Source organism: Schistocerca serialis, chromosome 1 (genome assembly GCF_023864345.2).
Source record: "Schistocerca serialis cubense isolate TAMUIC-IGC-003099 chromosome 1, iqSchSeri2.2, whole genome shotgun sequence".
Taxonomy (NCBI): domain Eukaryota; kingdom Metazoa; phylum Arthropoda; class Insecta; order Orthoptera; family Acrididae; genus Schistocerca; species Schistocerca serialis.
The window spans coordinates 819,301,724-819,318,770 of NC_064638.1; the positions used below are offsets into that span (position 1 = coordinate 819,301,724).

At 37.4% G+C, this 17,047-nt stretch overlaps 2 protein-coding genes across 2 annotated transcripts in view; both read left to right on the forward strand.

The window, feature by feature from the left end:
* The first annotated feature begins 463 nt into the window (after positions 1-463).
* On the forward strand, positions 464-856 carry LOC126436288 (zinc finger BED domain-containing protein 5-like). Its single transcript, XM_050090469.1, has one exon. The coding sequence runs from the start codon at positions 464-466 to the stop codon at positions 854-856; it is 393 nt and encodes a 130-aa protein (XP_049946426.1).
* Positions 857-13,222: 12,366 nt separating this feature from the next.
* Positions 13,223-17,047, forward strand: part of LOC126484340 (surfeit locus protein 1) — a 76,620-nt gene continuing 72,795 nt past the window's right edge. The window contains exon 1 of the mRNA XM_050107796.1: positions 13,223-13,556. Coding sequence (XP_049963753.1) covers positions 13,491-13,556 — 66 coding nt within the window. The 5' untranslated portion in view covers positions 13,223-13,490. The remainder of the gene's footprint in view (positions 13,557-17,047) is intronic.

The following is a 17,047-nucleotide window of genomic DNA, read 5'->3' on the forward strand; positions in this document are numbered from 1 at the left end:
TAGAGTGTGCAAGTGTATTGTGTCCTGAGGTTAAAACCAAATTTGAGAGCATTTCGTTGTGAAGGAGGACTATAACGCGGCAAATTGATTTAATTAGTGACGAACTTGCAGACCAGCTAAAGACTGTGAGCGAAGATTTTGTTTGGTTTTCACTGGCAATGGATGAAAGCACAGATATTGAAGACACTGCACAAGTACTCATCTTTATCCGTGGAATTAATGAACATTCCGCCATCACCGAGGAATTACTTGGTATAGTATACATGAAAGATAGAACCACTCGTCAGGACTTGTTAGAATGTGTTGATAATTGTGTGGAAACACGTGACTTATCCTGGAACAAAATGGTAAGCATTACAACAGATGCGGCCAGAGCTTTATGTGGGTAAAATATAGGTGTGATGAAACTTTTAAAAAACAAGTTACAAGCCGAAGACACAGGCAGTGATATTTTGCATTTTCAATGTATTTTACATCAGGAAAGCTCTGCAAGGCTGCACTAGACTTAAAGCATTTGGTAGATCCTGTTATTGGTGTTGTGAACATAATCAGAGCAAGGGCACTCCATCACAGACAGTTCAAATCTCTTCTTGAGGAGGTGGGGGCAGAACATGAAGATGTAAATTACAATAACACTGTGAGGTGGTTTAGCATGGGCAAAGTATTAAAAAGAGTCTGGGGATTACAGGATGAAATTATTTTATTTCTGGACACTAAGGAGGTATCTCATGATTTTGTTGCAAAAATAGGATGTGAAGAGTGGAGATATGAGATGATGTTTGCAGGTGATATTTTTGAAAAACTGAGTGAGCTGAATGTGACATTGCAGGGAAAGGACACATGTCAAAGCATTTAAAACAAAACTAGGTCGTTTACAAGGCAAGCAAATGAAGGCAAATTTTGTCATTTCCCTTTACTAGGGTAACAGAAAGCACCTGGAAGTGTTTCAGCAAAGATTAGGGATTATCATCAGAGTTTAGAAGCTGAGTTTACTACAAGATTTCAGGATTTTAAGAAAATTGAGCCTCAATTTAGTGTTTTATCGTATCCCATCACTGCTGATATTGGCACTGCGCCACAGGAGCTGCAACTTGAACTGATTGACATGCAGGTAGACCACAGAGTGAATGAAATGTTTAGTGCTGTAACTTTAGTTGACTTTTATAAATCTTTGACAGCTGATAAATTTCCATGTATCAAGAAATTTGCAGGCAAATCGTTCTCCATATTTGGGTCGACTTATATTTGTGAACAAAGTTTTTCTTGCTTGAAAATCAACAAGAGCAAATACCAAAGCTGTTTAACAGACAGTAATTTGCAGGCTGTGGTGAGAATATCAACTAGCAGTCTGACTACTGATTTCAAAAAAATTGTGATAGGATGCATTTGTCTCATTACACTTGTTTTAAAATGTAATGTACTTGAAGATGACATTAAATTAGCAAAATAAATGACATTGAACACAACTATCTTATCTGACGATGTCAAAAGGAAGGAGGTACAAGTGACTTTAGTCTTATCAAAATTATAAGAAGTATACTTATACCTCTTTGCTTCTGACTCATTTACATCCAATGATTTTTATGATACCTTTTATGAAATGTAATGCAAACTAATCAATGCATTTTAACACTTTCACTGCTACACCTGAAATTGCAACTCTGAGTGTGATATCTGATTAGAAATAAATAAAACTTGCATTTTCATAAAAATTTTGGGGATACTGCACACACACACACACACACACACACACACACACACACACACACACACACACACACACACGCACGCGCACACACACAAATATATATATATAACGCCAGCATACTGGGTGATCAAAGAGTCGGTATAAATTTGAAAATTGAATAAATCACAGAATAATATAGATAGAGAGGTACAAATTGACACACATGCTTGGAATGACATGGGGTTTTATTAGAACCAAAAAAATAAAATCGTTCCAAAAATGTCCGACAGATGGCGCTTCATCTGATCAGAATAGCAAAAATGATGTTCTTTACAGAAAATGCTCAATATGTCCACCATCATTCCTCAACAATAGCCGTAGTCGAGGGATAATGTTGTGAACAGCACTCTAAAGCATGTCCAGCGTTATGGTGAGGCTTTGGCATCGGATGTTGTCTTTCAGCATGAGAGATGTCGGTCGATCACGATACACTTGCGACTTCAGGTAACCCCAAAGCCAATAATCGCACGGACTGAGGTCTGGGGACCTGGGAGGCATGACGAAAGTGGCGGCTGAGCACACGATCATCACCAAACGACGTGCGCAAGAGATCTTTCACGCATCTAGCAATACTTTTGTTTTGTTCTAATAAAACCCCATGTCATTCCAAGCATGTGTGTCAATTTTTACCTATCTACATTATTCCGTGGTTTATTAAGTTTTAAAATTTATACTGACTTTTTGATCACCCAGTATATACGTCATTAGAAGTGAAAGGTTTATATGGTGCGCCCTCCACTAACCTCTGTGTCTATAATGTGGCCCCCAAGCCAAAACAATTGCCCACCTCTGGAATAAGTTAATAATGCAACAAGGAAGAAAGATACTGCAACAATTGAAGTATTGTCGCCACAACTGAATCTACACATCGCATTGCGATTCTTGGCTAACGAGCATTCAAATTCATCTCAACACTACTGTTTAGCCATGATAACTTGACGATCTGGCTAGTGCTGCCAGAAGTGGAGAAAGTCAGCACTGCTTGAAAGATATTCATTTGTCTCCCAGCGCTGCCAATGTCAAACTGTCGCTACATACTATGTTATACTCGCGTCCACTAGGAGTATCTTATGGAAGAATTTACTGAGGTAATTCAATTAGAACAAAAACTTACTCACGTTTATTTCTTCGAGTCACTGGAGCAAGTTTATTTCAGGAACTCGCCGCAAGTACGTGTTACAGAAGTGAAGTTATTCTTAAAAACCAGAGCAGTCTCCACTGTTGCCGCAATATTAATAATGAAAAAACGCGACAAAACAAAAAATAGAGAGTACATATCGATATTACCAAGGGACACTATTCAGTTAAATAAAATTAAAGGCCTTTAGTTAGATTTAAAACTTTGTAATATTTCACTCAATTCTGTGATTGTAGGAACTGTTATCTACGATAAAGGAAAGCAAACCAGCCATGAAAGGGTACGTCGAGGATACAATGGTTGACAACAGAGACCACAAGGTAGTGCATCTACCGCCCTACAATTGCGATCTAAATCCGACAGAATTGTCATAGGCCAAAATAACTCACGTTTTCAGGGAGAGGTGTCGCTGATGACATGTCGAAGGAGACAATGCAGATTTTTGTTAATGTTGCTTTCCTTTCAGTTAATACACAAAAACTCAGTGCAGGAATGTGCTGGAGTAAGGATACTGGACACGAGACAGAATAGTGGAAATGGCCATTGATGAAGTCGTCGTCAGTTCCACGACATCAACCGGTAATGATGATCTTGAATCAAACACAAATGATGAGTGATCTTTAGTGAACATCATTTTGACAGTTCTTCCAGGAACAATTAATTACACTTTGTAATCATTACTGTTGTGCTGTTTTTGATAAATGCAATGTTCAAATTGATTCCAAAAATCAGTTTTTGACTTTTGGTTCATTCGAAAAAACAGTTTTTGACTTTTGATTCATAGTGTCATAAGTTGTACATTCATCTACTTTCATTTTTCATTGTTTTCAATACGTAAATAGTAAATAAGTTGCAGGCAAAACTCTCGAGCATAGATATGTCAACGAATTAGATGATTCAGAATCCAACGGAAGTGTCACTTCAGCGGACAACAATTCCGTGAGTGCCGCCTCCAACTTCGTATTTAGCGCAAAATGCGGGTTGTGGTGCCAGCACTGTTGCAAGAAGCCAACGCTGCCTTCCCCTCACCGCTGCTCTCCCACCGGCAGCCCAGGGCCAGTTGCACAACCTCAAACTAAATCCAGGGTTAGCTAACGTAGGGACAGGCTAACCACAGGTTAACGTGGAGCATGCATTATACGTCACCCTTTTATTCACTGCTTAGTTATTCACGGAACAGTGTTCCCTTCCTGTTAAGTTGGCAACAACTTAAGAGCACACTGGATACTTTCGGTATGTCGTTTCATATTTACTTCAGTCATAGTCTGCAGAAATAGCGTATCTAAAGTGATCGTTCCAGATAGCAAAATTGATCGTTTGAGGAGGATCTTTTGAGGCTGGTACATACTGTAGAATAGTTCAAGATCGTAGTAGAAAACATGAAAAGTTCTGCGGTCTCATTCAATGAAAACATTAGTGCAAAACATCTAACTAAGTTTATAGGGTACTTGTACATATAACAGTATAACAATCTGTCGTAAAATTAGTTAAGGATCAGGTATTTGTTGTTTGACCAGTAAGAGATCTTTCTAGATTTCCAAATAAAGTATGAGAAAAATATGCAACAGTTTCCATCCATAAGCAACTTCATGCAGATCGACAGATCAGCTACAACAGACGTGCGATTTTTTTCCCCAAGAAAGAAACACGTAAATATTATGCATAGAAAAAGTAGCAGAGGCTACAGATCAGTGGCGCCATGTATGTGGAATGTAAGTTCCAAGTATGTCTATAATGAAATTTACGATTTGATAAGGCTGTCAAGGGAATGACGCCACAATCCAGGTAGGGACATAATATAAAAGCAACTATGAAATGCGGTCTGCGTTGTGAAATAGTTGGTCTTTCCACAGTTTCCAACTGTGACAACACACACACCATTGAGACTGATCTGAGTGACAATCCTGAGAGGTGTTACTGGTTAGCTTGATGTTGTACTTTTATGTCTTAGAACGATTAATTCATTACAGCAGGAAAGGGTTTCTACAGGAAGTACCTTTGCTGAATTACTGAACATTGTGCATCCATTTTTCCAATTATTGGGCATATATAAATTTTGTTTATATGATGTGATTATTATTATTATATTCAGCCATATATTGAGAATAAGTTGCCGACATTTGCAATAAACAACCATAATGTTTTTTTATAATCTTGGGGTAGAAATGTACTTATGGCACATATCCAAACTGGAAGCTGTTGTCGTATTGAACCCTAAATGTTTGAGGAATAGTAACTATTTCATACATAATTTTGTCTTTTGGAATCATCTTTCACATCTATATGTTATTTTGGAGGGAACGGGAAGTAAATAGAGGTATGAAGCGTTCACTGTCTTTTCCCTTTTCTGTAGTCATCTCAGCTTAAAACTGACAGTTTTCTTTTCAGAATAAAAATACCTGTTCTTAAATGTGAAAGAATTAGCAAGGTTGCAGATGGCGCTGCTTCAAAATTTGTATGACAAGAACCAGAGAAGAAAGGAAGACTTGTATTGGTTAAAAAAAGAGCATAAAGTTCAAAATTAGGATCACAAAATACAAATTAAACAAATGGTTTCAGAATAAAAGTGTATTATTGCATATGTATGTGTTTATTTTATTTTCACTTAATTACATCAGAGAACAGCACTAATTAAAAAAACTGTGTTTTGTTTGTATTGTCCAGTGTCATACATATCCTTTTAATAATCCTGCTGGCTGCCCACTTGCTAATACCAACGAAATCTCCAATGGACAGCGAAGATCACCAGAGGCAAAATATTGGAGTGTCAGTAGTAGCTGCTTCGTTGGTGGATCAGAGACATTTCTGAAAGAAAGGATAAGAATTATGTGAGACAATTTTTTTGACAATTCATGACAAATTTAAAAACATAACTTGCTAGTCACCCCTTCCACTGATATGATTATGTAGATTCAGTAACTAAAGGTTCCTTGTTAGCTGAATTACAAGTACTTATATCCTTATGAGAAACAGATAACCATTACTTTATGATAAATGTGGATGTGGTTATGTGGATAACACTAATAACTTAGAAACACAACCAAACACAATAGCCACATCCCATAGCTTTCTTAAAAAGTCTGACTTTCCTGGTAATTTTACTGTGTTAAACCTAGCGTGAGTAAGACAGACACTGCGCCAATCATCAACTTACATTGGCCAAGCAGTAATTATATTGTAATCGAAATCAACAACTGCCAAATCTAGCATTTTTCTCTTAACACTTGCAGACAGGAATTATTGCTTCATTTTCATTGATATAGGTGAAGTGGGAAGGGTATTTGACGATAGTATTTTTGTAAGTAATACTCAAAAATTGGCAATAAAGTTCAGAACTCTCAGCTTGGCAGAAGATGTAGCTTTAATTAGTGATGATGCATTTCCATTAACAACACATAAAGGTTGTTCAGGTGGAAGTTTAGAGTCTGCTCATGCTGTGCGATATATTCCTTTAGGGCAGCGTAATTTTGATGTAACAATGTTTCTCATATTTCCCCTATCACTTCTAAATCCAGATGTGAAATAACAATATTAAATCCATCAGTGTTATTAGATACTCAACACTGTTCGAATATGCATTCATGTGAATATTGTGCTTTTTCATCTATCATTTCATTTTGTGGCAGATTAATAGTTATAGATGGTGATGCAAGATCGAACGGTAAGTACTGTTCCGTCTTGATTCCAGTTTCAGATGCCTGTGTCGGCGAATCCATTATTTCCATCGATACATTTACATTGTTATTTTTAGTTTTCCTTTTCCACAGTTACCACTATGGGAGCTCGTATATTATATTTTATCCACGTAAAATAATTTATCATTTACTTAACGAATTATTTATTTATTTAATCATATGGCTAGGACCCCCTGTCAGGCAGACTGTTTGCCGTGTGCCAGTCTTTCAATTTGGCGCCATTTCGGCGACCTGCAGTCGATGAGGATGAAAGGATGATGATGAGGACAGCGTAACACCCAGTCCCTGGGCGGAGAAATTTCCCAGACCCAGCCGGGAATCGAACCCGGGACCACAGGATTGTCAAGGGTGGATATAATATTTATTGTACTTGCATAAGTGAAAACAGAAAAGAGAGAGTAAACAACTGTGACCATGCCGACTGCGGCAAAGATCTTCCATGTAGTCGTCGATGGGTTCACTCACTCATTGTGACAAAGTGGACTGATGATGTCGTCACAACATCCAGAGTTTGCAGAACATGAGAAGTCACAAGGATACCGTCATTATTGCCCACAAGTGGTATAATATTTCTAGACAGCGCAAAATATATCAAAAGTTTTTGATATACTAGATATTAAGTTGAATTTTCAATTACAACTAAAATAACACCACAACAAGTCACTTGATGGCCGACACAGCAATGGTGCCATATGGTACTCTTTCTACATGCTCCTGTAAAATTGCATGGCTTTCAAATGCTGTCAACTGATATTATTCAGACAGACATTGGCATTGTCATCTGGGTTATGACATTAGATTTGAGCCAAGAATCCAATAAGGAGAAGAGAAAGCGTAAATATTGGATTTAGAAGAGGGTTTTGCACAGAAATAACATGGGGGGGGATCAAACACATTGATAAACGAAGTAGCACTCGTAAACGAAAATCCATTCGGCCACACTTTTGAATAACAAAATTAAGTTTCAAGTATTTGTTGAGCTCTATTTAAAATCTGTTGCTCAGATTACAGACAAGTGGTAATTGCTCAAGCAAAACAATAAGCGACACTTTCATCTGCATTTGACATCTAGCAATTACCTATCATCTCTCCAGTACACACCGATCAGCCAGAACATTATGACCACCTAGCTAATAGCTGGTACATTCAACTTTGGTGCACAAATAGTAGTGGTGACACATTGTGGCATGGAAACAGTGAGGCCTTGGTAAGTCGCTGGAGGGACTTGGCACCATATGTGCACACCCAAGTCACCTAATATCCACGCTCTGACGCCACATTCAGTTAGATCCCAGATGTGTTTGACCGTGTTCAGATCTGGTGAGTTGGGGAACCAGCATCTCAATCGTAATCCGTCACCACTGTGTTCCTCGAATCGCTCCATCACACTTCTGGCCTTGTGACATGGCGCATAATCCTGTTGAGAAATGCCAATGCCATCAGGAAACATGATCATCATGAAGAGATGTACGTGGTCTGCAACCATTGTAACATACTCTTAGGCCATCATGACGCCTTGCATGAGCTCCACTGTACCTATGAATGCCCAAGTGAATGTTCCCCAGAGCATAATGAAGCCACTGCCATCTTGTCTCCACCCCACAGTACATGTGTCAAGGAGCTGTTCCCCTGGAAGACGACGGAATCGCACCTTTCCATAGGCATGATGAAGAAGATATTGGTATTCATCCGACCATGCAACGCTCTGCCACTGTGCCAACGTCCAGTGCTAGTGATCACTTGTCCATTTCAGTTGTAGTTGCCAATGTTGTGGTGTTAACATTGGCATACACATGGGTCGTTAGCAGTGGGGGCCCATCATCAGGCGTGTTTGGTGCACAGTGTGTTCAAACACACTTGTAATCTGCCCAGCATTAAATTCTGAGGTTAGTTATGCCACAGTTTGCCGCCTGTTCTGTTTTAACAGGTATCCCAGCCTATGACATCAGACATCTGTAATGAGGGGTGGGCACCTAACACTACAATGTATGGACTTCGTTTCACCTTGGTTTCACCACCTATTGAAGACACTCATCATAGCACCCCTCAAACATGCAAGTCATTTAGTTTCTGAAATGTTGGTACTGAGCCTCTGGGCCATCACAATCTGCCCCTGGTCAGACTCAGTTAATCATGTGCCTTCTCCATTCTGCAAATGGACAGCACATTCACTGATACTACATGCACTGTACGTGTGTCTGACTAGTAGTCATCCCTCGTCAGGTGATGCTGCTAGACACCTGGATGCACTTGTATCAATAGTAGGTTGGTGGTCATAATGTTCTGACTGATCAGTGTATACCACATACCCAAAAGCACAGTTTCAACATCCTTGTGTGGCGTGTTAGATACGGAGCATGAAGGCTCGTTTGAAAGCTAATATACTCACTACTGCATCCCACATAGTTAAATAAAATGAAATATAGAATTTTGGAATCATGATTTCTGCAAGTGCACTAAAAACACTATAACAAATTTTGTGATTGGATAGTGATGTTCCTGCATGAAAAACTACAGTCAAGCTGAAATGATAGTTCCTTTTTCAAATTCAATGAACAATTGTTTAGGTGTGTTTATATTTCCAGTAGTAGAGTCTGAATATACTGACAGTATAGTATTAATTATCATCACTTGTATAATAATGTGAGATCCTGAGAAACTATAAATAATCTTTCATTAAGTGCTTAATAATACTTGCTTACTCATACACAAATAATATACATGCATCAGATAATCGAAATATTATGTACTTTCACCACATAAATGAACCATTTTGTGCTGATAATTGCAATGGCAAAACCTTTAGCTATTAGCAACCTTGCATGTAGGAAGGTGATATACTTCTGTTAAAATACACCACATGCTGTCTTGTATCTGAGCAAATGGCATTTAGAATAAAAACATACACATGATGTTGTCAGTATTCTCTATATAGAATGAAATGTTTCACCACATCACTTTGGTTTGCTGGAGCCATGTCCAAGGTGATATCCTCAAAATGCTCCATAAAGAGGTTGCTACAGCTGGAGCTAATGGGCTTCCCGTCATGACGCCGTCCGTCTGATTGATATATTATCCACCATGTAAAAAATACGATGACACCAGGACATCAGGGTTTGTGGCTCAGTAACAGGGAAGATTAGCCTGCTCCTGAAAATACATAATATCAACACAGTCCTCAGGCCCCCAGCAAAGATCTGTCAACTTATGAAGCCTGTGAAAGATGATATTGGCCTCAGAACACCTGTAATACATATGAAAGATGTTTCCGCCTTTGCTATCCCAAAATATCAGATGTAGCAGAACATGCTCTGGAAAACTGACACCGAATTGCCTTTGAAGAGACTGCTGTTATGAAAGAAACCAACTTCTTCTGTGATAATATAACAAACTTAGCAGCAGAGATTAGAATATCTGACAAGACCCTCAATAAAGACAGTGGGCTGCAGCTGGGTATGGGCTGGGAGTCTGTGATTGGGGAGATGAAGTGGGCACAGTGATCATGCTATATTATACTGTATACCATATATGGTGCAGTATTGAAAACCAGTGATGTCACTTGTGACTTTGTGGGTATAGCACCACACAGCTGGAAACTTGAGAATGTTTTAATGATGGATATCGCTGTGAGAGCATGAGTTTCTACATGCCTCATTTATATTTTGAATTAAGTGTAGGAATATTTTCTAAAGATACATAAACGAAAGTGACACACTTTTAGTATAATTTATATTGTTTATTACTATACTGTACATCTGCCATATAATTTTCAAAAATCGTCTATTTTGGATGCCAGATGGGCCTGCAGATGAAGCACTATTATAAGATTTTTAACACTTCATCATATTCACTACATAGACATTTCGAATGTTTATTATAGATTTTCCAATAAATAAATCTCAACTGGGACCATGTTCCTCATACAGCCCACAATTTCAGGAAATGCTCAAACTACTGTTATTTAGTATTAGTTTTTGTGTTTTCGTAAGCAAGGTCGCTCCTAGTACAGTTCAATAAACTGTACAATAGTTGCTAACAACGTTTTTTGTTAGACATTTTAAGTACTATGAAACGCACATACAGCAAAGTAGCCTCATTTATATTTTGAATTAAGTGTAGGAATATTTTCTAAAGGTACATAAACGAAAGTGACACGCTTTTAGTATAATTTATATTGTTTATTACTATACTGTACATCTGCCATATAATTTTCAAAAATCGTCTGTTTTGGATGCCAGATGGACCTGCAGATGAAGCACTATTATAAGATTTTTAACACTTCATCATATTCACTGACATAGACATTTCGAATGTTTATTATAGATTTTCCAATAAATAAATCTCAACTGGGCTGTGTTCCTCATACAGCCCACAATTTCAGGAAATGCTCAAACTACTGTAATTTAGTATTAGTTTTTGTGTTTTCGTAAACAAGGTCGCTCCTTGTACAGTTCAATAAACTGTACAATAGTTGCTAACAACGTTTTTTGTTAGACATTTTAAGTACTATGAAACGCATATACAGCAAAGTTGTTTAGACGAAAATAAAAAAATTGCTATTGTACTTCAGGATTCAAACATGAGATGGCTGTCGAAAGACAATAATCGCTGTTGTGGGAGGGAAGTGGAGTCGCCAAGTTAAAGCGATTTGACTTTGGTGCCCTGGCTAAAAATGTCACTCGAATGGCGACACAGGAATTTGGTAGTTTCCACATGCAGCTTCGATGATGCCACTTGAGTGACGGCCAAGTGACGTCCCTTTTGTTGCATGTAGAAACACGACTTCTATCGCACAAACTCTCAATATCACCCCTACACGTTTACTATTACTGCGCATGCAGAAATAATGCGCAATAATATTGCTCGTCCGGGACCGCTAACGCAAAGTGCGTAAGCTACAACGAAACTGGTCGATCGACCGATACGGTGGTGACTTTCTGCGTGCGTAGGGGCCTGCCATGACCTTTTTCGCAGTTGTAGGTGTTGGTTTTTTGGCATCAGTAGCTGTGATGGACCTATATAGGTCACCGGAAATGACCGATTCCTATTTTCATAGTTGTACGTGTTGATGTTTTGGTATCGTCATCTGATTTTTACCTATGTAGGTAAAGGGAAATGTCCGAGTCCAATTTTCGTGCTTTTAGTTGTGGGCATTGATGTTTTGGTATGGTCACCTATGGTTGACCTATAGTGTTCAAGGGAAGTGTCCGATTCCTGCAGATTTTTGTTGGTGTAGCAGAATGCTGTATTCTTTTTGTTCTTCATTTTGTGTTTTTTTTACTAGCTTCTCCTCACCCTAAAACCCCCAACTTCCCGCAGTTGTCCCGTTGGTCCAATTATATTTTTGGTGGGAGATCTTATTGTATTATCCTTAAGTATCTTCGTGTTTGTTGCCATGTATATGTAGTGACGTCCTAGACACACTTAAAATAGCAATTTCCGGCATATTGATGATCATAAAGTCTTTCAAACACACTGTAAACCATGCTTTATCTGAAACCAAGTTTTTAATGGTTGCTGACTTGCTGGCAGTTTATTGAAAATCCATGTTCCTGAATATTGGACCCCTTTTGGACCAAGGTAAGTGATTTTCGGTCTTTATGTAGACTGCTGTTCCTATTTCTAGTACTGTTTTATGTATTGAGCTATTGGTTGGAAATACTTGTTACAAATTTCATTAAGGAATAAATATACTAGGAAGCAGTGGTTAGAATACAAAGTTCCTAGAACAGGTTCCTACATGATGTTTTTGAATTTATACCACAAACGATTTTTATTACGCGCTTTTACATGCGTTCAGTTACCACAGAATATGCTCCCTTATGAAATAATACAGTAAAAAAATGTGGTATGACCTTCCCAACTGAATTTATTATCGAGTTGTAGTCCGAGAAATGTAACGCTGTCAACCTTTTCGATCTGCATGTCTTCATATGTTATAAACATGCTGTAGCTGAAGAAATGGAGCAGTTTCCAAATCTCACATAAAACTTGGATTAGCGTTCTCACACTTTCCCCAATAGGACTATCTTTTACAGCACAGGAGTAAACGAATCTGCCACATTACGTAGATTTTTTGTTGTATTACAAGGCTGTACACTTTATTCTATTATGTGAGCAGCACAAGAAATTAAGCTTATAATTTAACCTACAGTACTCAGTTTACATATTACTTCATACCTAAAAACACACGTTGTTAACATTTTACTTAAACAGTGCTGTGTCGAAGTTCCGCGTACTTTCTGTTGCAGCTGCGAAGATACTATTTCTAATAGCGACCGATAACCTACAAACATATAGTATGAAACACTAATAATCGTTCTAACATCAACTAAAATGTACCCGGATATAATAACCTAAGGCTATGACACGATTCATACTACATTCCTGCCATTTCACACTACTCGCAGTTATATTGATAACTAAACTGATGGATTCCAACTACGTCGTTATTTAACTGTAGCTCCTCGGAGTATTCGGTATTCACTAGCGAAAAATAACTTGGCAGTTATTAGTAACCGTTAACAATAACGGTTATCAAAGAATAACTGGAACTGTGATAACGGTTACTCCAGAATAACCGTTTGGCTCAACTCTACCACAGTCTAATTATAGTAGACTGTGACTCTACTGTGCGGTGTGATTAATCGGTGTCGTTGCTCGATGAGAGCGAGAATGTAACGATCGAAATGCTTTTATCGATTGATCGATTTCAATTGGTTGGACAGATGTTTATGGCAATGTTTGGACTGTGCTTTGCGTACACAAAGTAGAATTGAAGGTTTTCTGTGTCGGCTACGGTTTCTTGCAAACCAATCAAAAGCTCTATCACGTGAGGTCCCAATGAAAGAGAGAATTGGCCCAAATTGTGGCTATTACAATTTCTCATGAAAAACTGAAGAAAATAAACATGTGGCGGTGCACATCAACTGCGAAACTTAAATCGTTTGTCACCGGAGTTCGACCACCGGGAAAGGTACTCAAAACGTTCAGTTAGCACATAAAGGTGTTGTTTAAGTACTATGTCTTTAGGGAAATGAACTGTGATGCAAATACCTATGTCCTAATGAATGAGTCAACTTCAGTTGTACCTCTGTTATTCGTAGAGTACCTGTAAATGTAGGGCTTAATTCTCTTGTAAGCCACGTTGTATTGTTGAGGAGACTGCTGCTGACTAGAATGATACATGATGTTGGTGCAGTTCGTTTGTTAGTACTGAGAACGTAAGATATGCTACTCATGCCGTACGACAAAACAAGAAAATTTAGCTAATCATCTGGCATAAAGTGTTTGACTGGAGATAGGATTTAAATATTAAAACATTTAGGACCAGAACCGAGAGTAGAATAAATTTGGATGGTTCTATAAGAATACCGAAAAGTAAGGTTTTAGTCCATGATAACAGTGCAAGTTTGTAAGACAAGATGACATATGTTTCATTATTTGATGGATTTCTGAAAATATGTATTACTTAACATATCTGCACATTTAGGCAGAGAGGAAGGATGTATAAAAACTTATACACAAAAGTATTCTTCATGTAGGGGTGAGATTTTAAAATGATCTACTACACATACAGCAGTGAAACAGGTATTCAGAAGTATTAAAACAGAGATTTTTGCAGAAATCAGTTCATGTTCTTGTTGACAGGTGTGTAAAAATATTCTTTTATAATTTTTGCTGTAGGCAAAATAAATATTTTTATGATATTGCACAGTTACAAAACAAGGTAGAACAGTGACATTACATTATATTGACACTTGTTCCATAGAACATGAATAAGACATTTCATAATGAGGTGGAACATGTCAGTTTAACAAAAGTTTTCATTGTACAGTTTTTTTACTGTTTCATATCTAAAAATACCGATGATGGTCGAAGTAGAGAGGATATAAAATGTAGACTGGCAATGGCAAGGAAAGCGTTTCTCAAGAAGAGAAATTTGTTAACATCGAGTATAGATTTAAGTGTCAGGAAGTCGTTTCTGAAAGTATTTGTATGGAGTGTAGCCATGTATGGAAGTGAAACATGGACGATAACTAGTTTGGACAAGAAGAGAATAGCAGCTTTTGAAATGTGGTGCTACAGAAGAATGCTGAAGATAAGGTGGGTAGAGCATGTAACTAATGAGGAGCTATTGAATAGGATTGGGGAGAAGAGAAGTTTGTGGCACAACTTGACTAGAAGAAGGGATTGGTTGGTAGGACATGTTTTGAGGCATCAAGGGATCACAAATTTAGCATTGGAGGGCAGCGTGGAGGGTAAAAATCGTAGAGGGAGACCAAGAGATGAATACGCTAAGCAGATTCAGAAGGATGTAGGTTGCAGTAGGTACTGGGAGATGAAGAAGCTTGCACGGGATAGAGTAGCATGGAGAGCTGCATCAGACCAGTCTCAGGACTGAAGACCACAACAACAACAACATCTAAAAATTCATCTATTGAGTAGGAGAAGGCGTCATTCAGAAATTTTTCAAAATTTGTTTTTAAATGTTGGTTTGGCTATCTGTCAGACTTTTAATGCTATTTGGCAAATGACCAAAATTGTGTGGCAGCATAATTCATCCCTTAATGTGCCATAGTCAGATTTAACCCAGAATTGTGAAGATCATCATTTGTTATAGCTATGCAGATCGCTATTATTTTTTAATTGGGATGAGTTTTTAATAACAAATTTCATAAGTGAATGTATGTATTGCGTAGGTACTGTGGATATCCTGATTTCCTTAAATAAAAGTCTCCAATGTGACCTTTGGTGGGCTTCCGCTTTTATCCTGATTATACGCTTTTGCGCAATGAATACTTTTTCTCAAAATGATGAATTTATCCCAATATATGATGCCATATGAAATCAGTGAATGAAAATAGGCATATTAGATTAATTTAGTGATATGTTTATCACCAAAATTTGCAGTAACCCTAATAGCATAAGTAGCATCAGACCTATTCCCTTTTTTTATGCAATGATTTAAAAATAGCATATTTCAGTCTGTCTGGAAAAAGTCCACTTTCAGTGAGCTACTAAATATGTGGCTGAGAATCCTACTTATCTGCTGAGAACAAGCTTTTAGTACCCTGTTGGAAATGCCATCAATTCCATGCAAGATTTTACTTTTGAGTTAATTTTTTATTTTCCTAATGTCAGTAGGAGACGTTGGTCGAATTTCAATTTTATAATATTCCATAGGTATATAGCCTTACATTTCATAATGAATAGCCTAATCCTATTTTCTGTACATTTAAAAGATGATTATGAAAAATATCTTCTTCTTTTGAGTTTTTGTTAACAAACTTTTCATTGAGTTTGATAGAAATAGAGTGCCCTGTTTCCGTTTTAACAACATTCCAAATTGTCCTGATTTTATTATAAGAGATGCTAATCTCCGACATAATGCACATACTTCTGAGCTTTTTAATAACTTTTCTTAATACAGTGCAATAGTTTCTATTATGTTTGACTGTTTCTGGCTCGATATTCCTTCTAGCTATAAGACACAGTTCCCTTTTCTGTTTACAAGATATTTTTATCCTCTTAGTAAGCCTGTAGATGGTTTCTTAATTATGTTTCACTGTTTTCTTAGAGAAACTGTTTTCAAATATACTCACAAAGGTACAGTGAAATAGGTTAAATTTTAAATTGGCATCAGATTCCTTGTCCACCTCATCCCAGTCTAACTGTTGCAAGCTTTCCTTAAAATTCACAGTTGTTAAATTGTTAGTTGGAAGCACTATTTTTGAGGACTGTTTGGCATTATTGTATGGAGCTATGTAATATACAGTAACTAGCTGTGCCTCATGATCAGACAGACCATTCTTAACAGGAAAAGCTTTTATTTGATTAAATTTATCTTGGTCTATAAAAACATTATCCATCCTGTGCCACCCAAATAGGAAAGTCAATAACTGACTTCAAAGTGAAAATTCTAACCAAGTAATATTTCAAGGTCAAGCTTTCTATCAGACTCTTTCAGAAAATCTGTATTAAAATCCCCACAAATAATAATTTGCTTTCCTCTGTCTGGCAGATAGCACAACAAAGAATCCAAGATTTTCAAAAATAGCAGAAAATTTCCCAATGGGGACTAATACACTGCTACAATTATAAAAGTATCCTCATCTAGTTTAAGCTGACACACATATGCTTCTGTATTCTGATCTACACAAAATTTTTTAGTTTCTAAATTTTTCGCATTGTGATAAATTTAACATATATGGTAACTCCTCGTCTCTCCATAGTGTCTCTACTTAATGTGCTGAAGCTTATACCCCCCTACATTTACCTTTTACATATCTGTGACTGTATGATGTTCAGACAAGTATAGTTCATCTATTCTACCCTCAGTTTCTAAATCTTCTAAACAAATAAGAAGTTCATCTACTTTGCTCGTTATATCCCATGCTATTCTAATGCAATATACTAACATTTTTCACTGTGTTTTTACGAGAATCTTATGACATACTAACATTA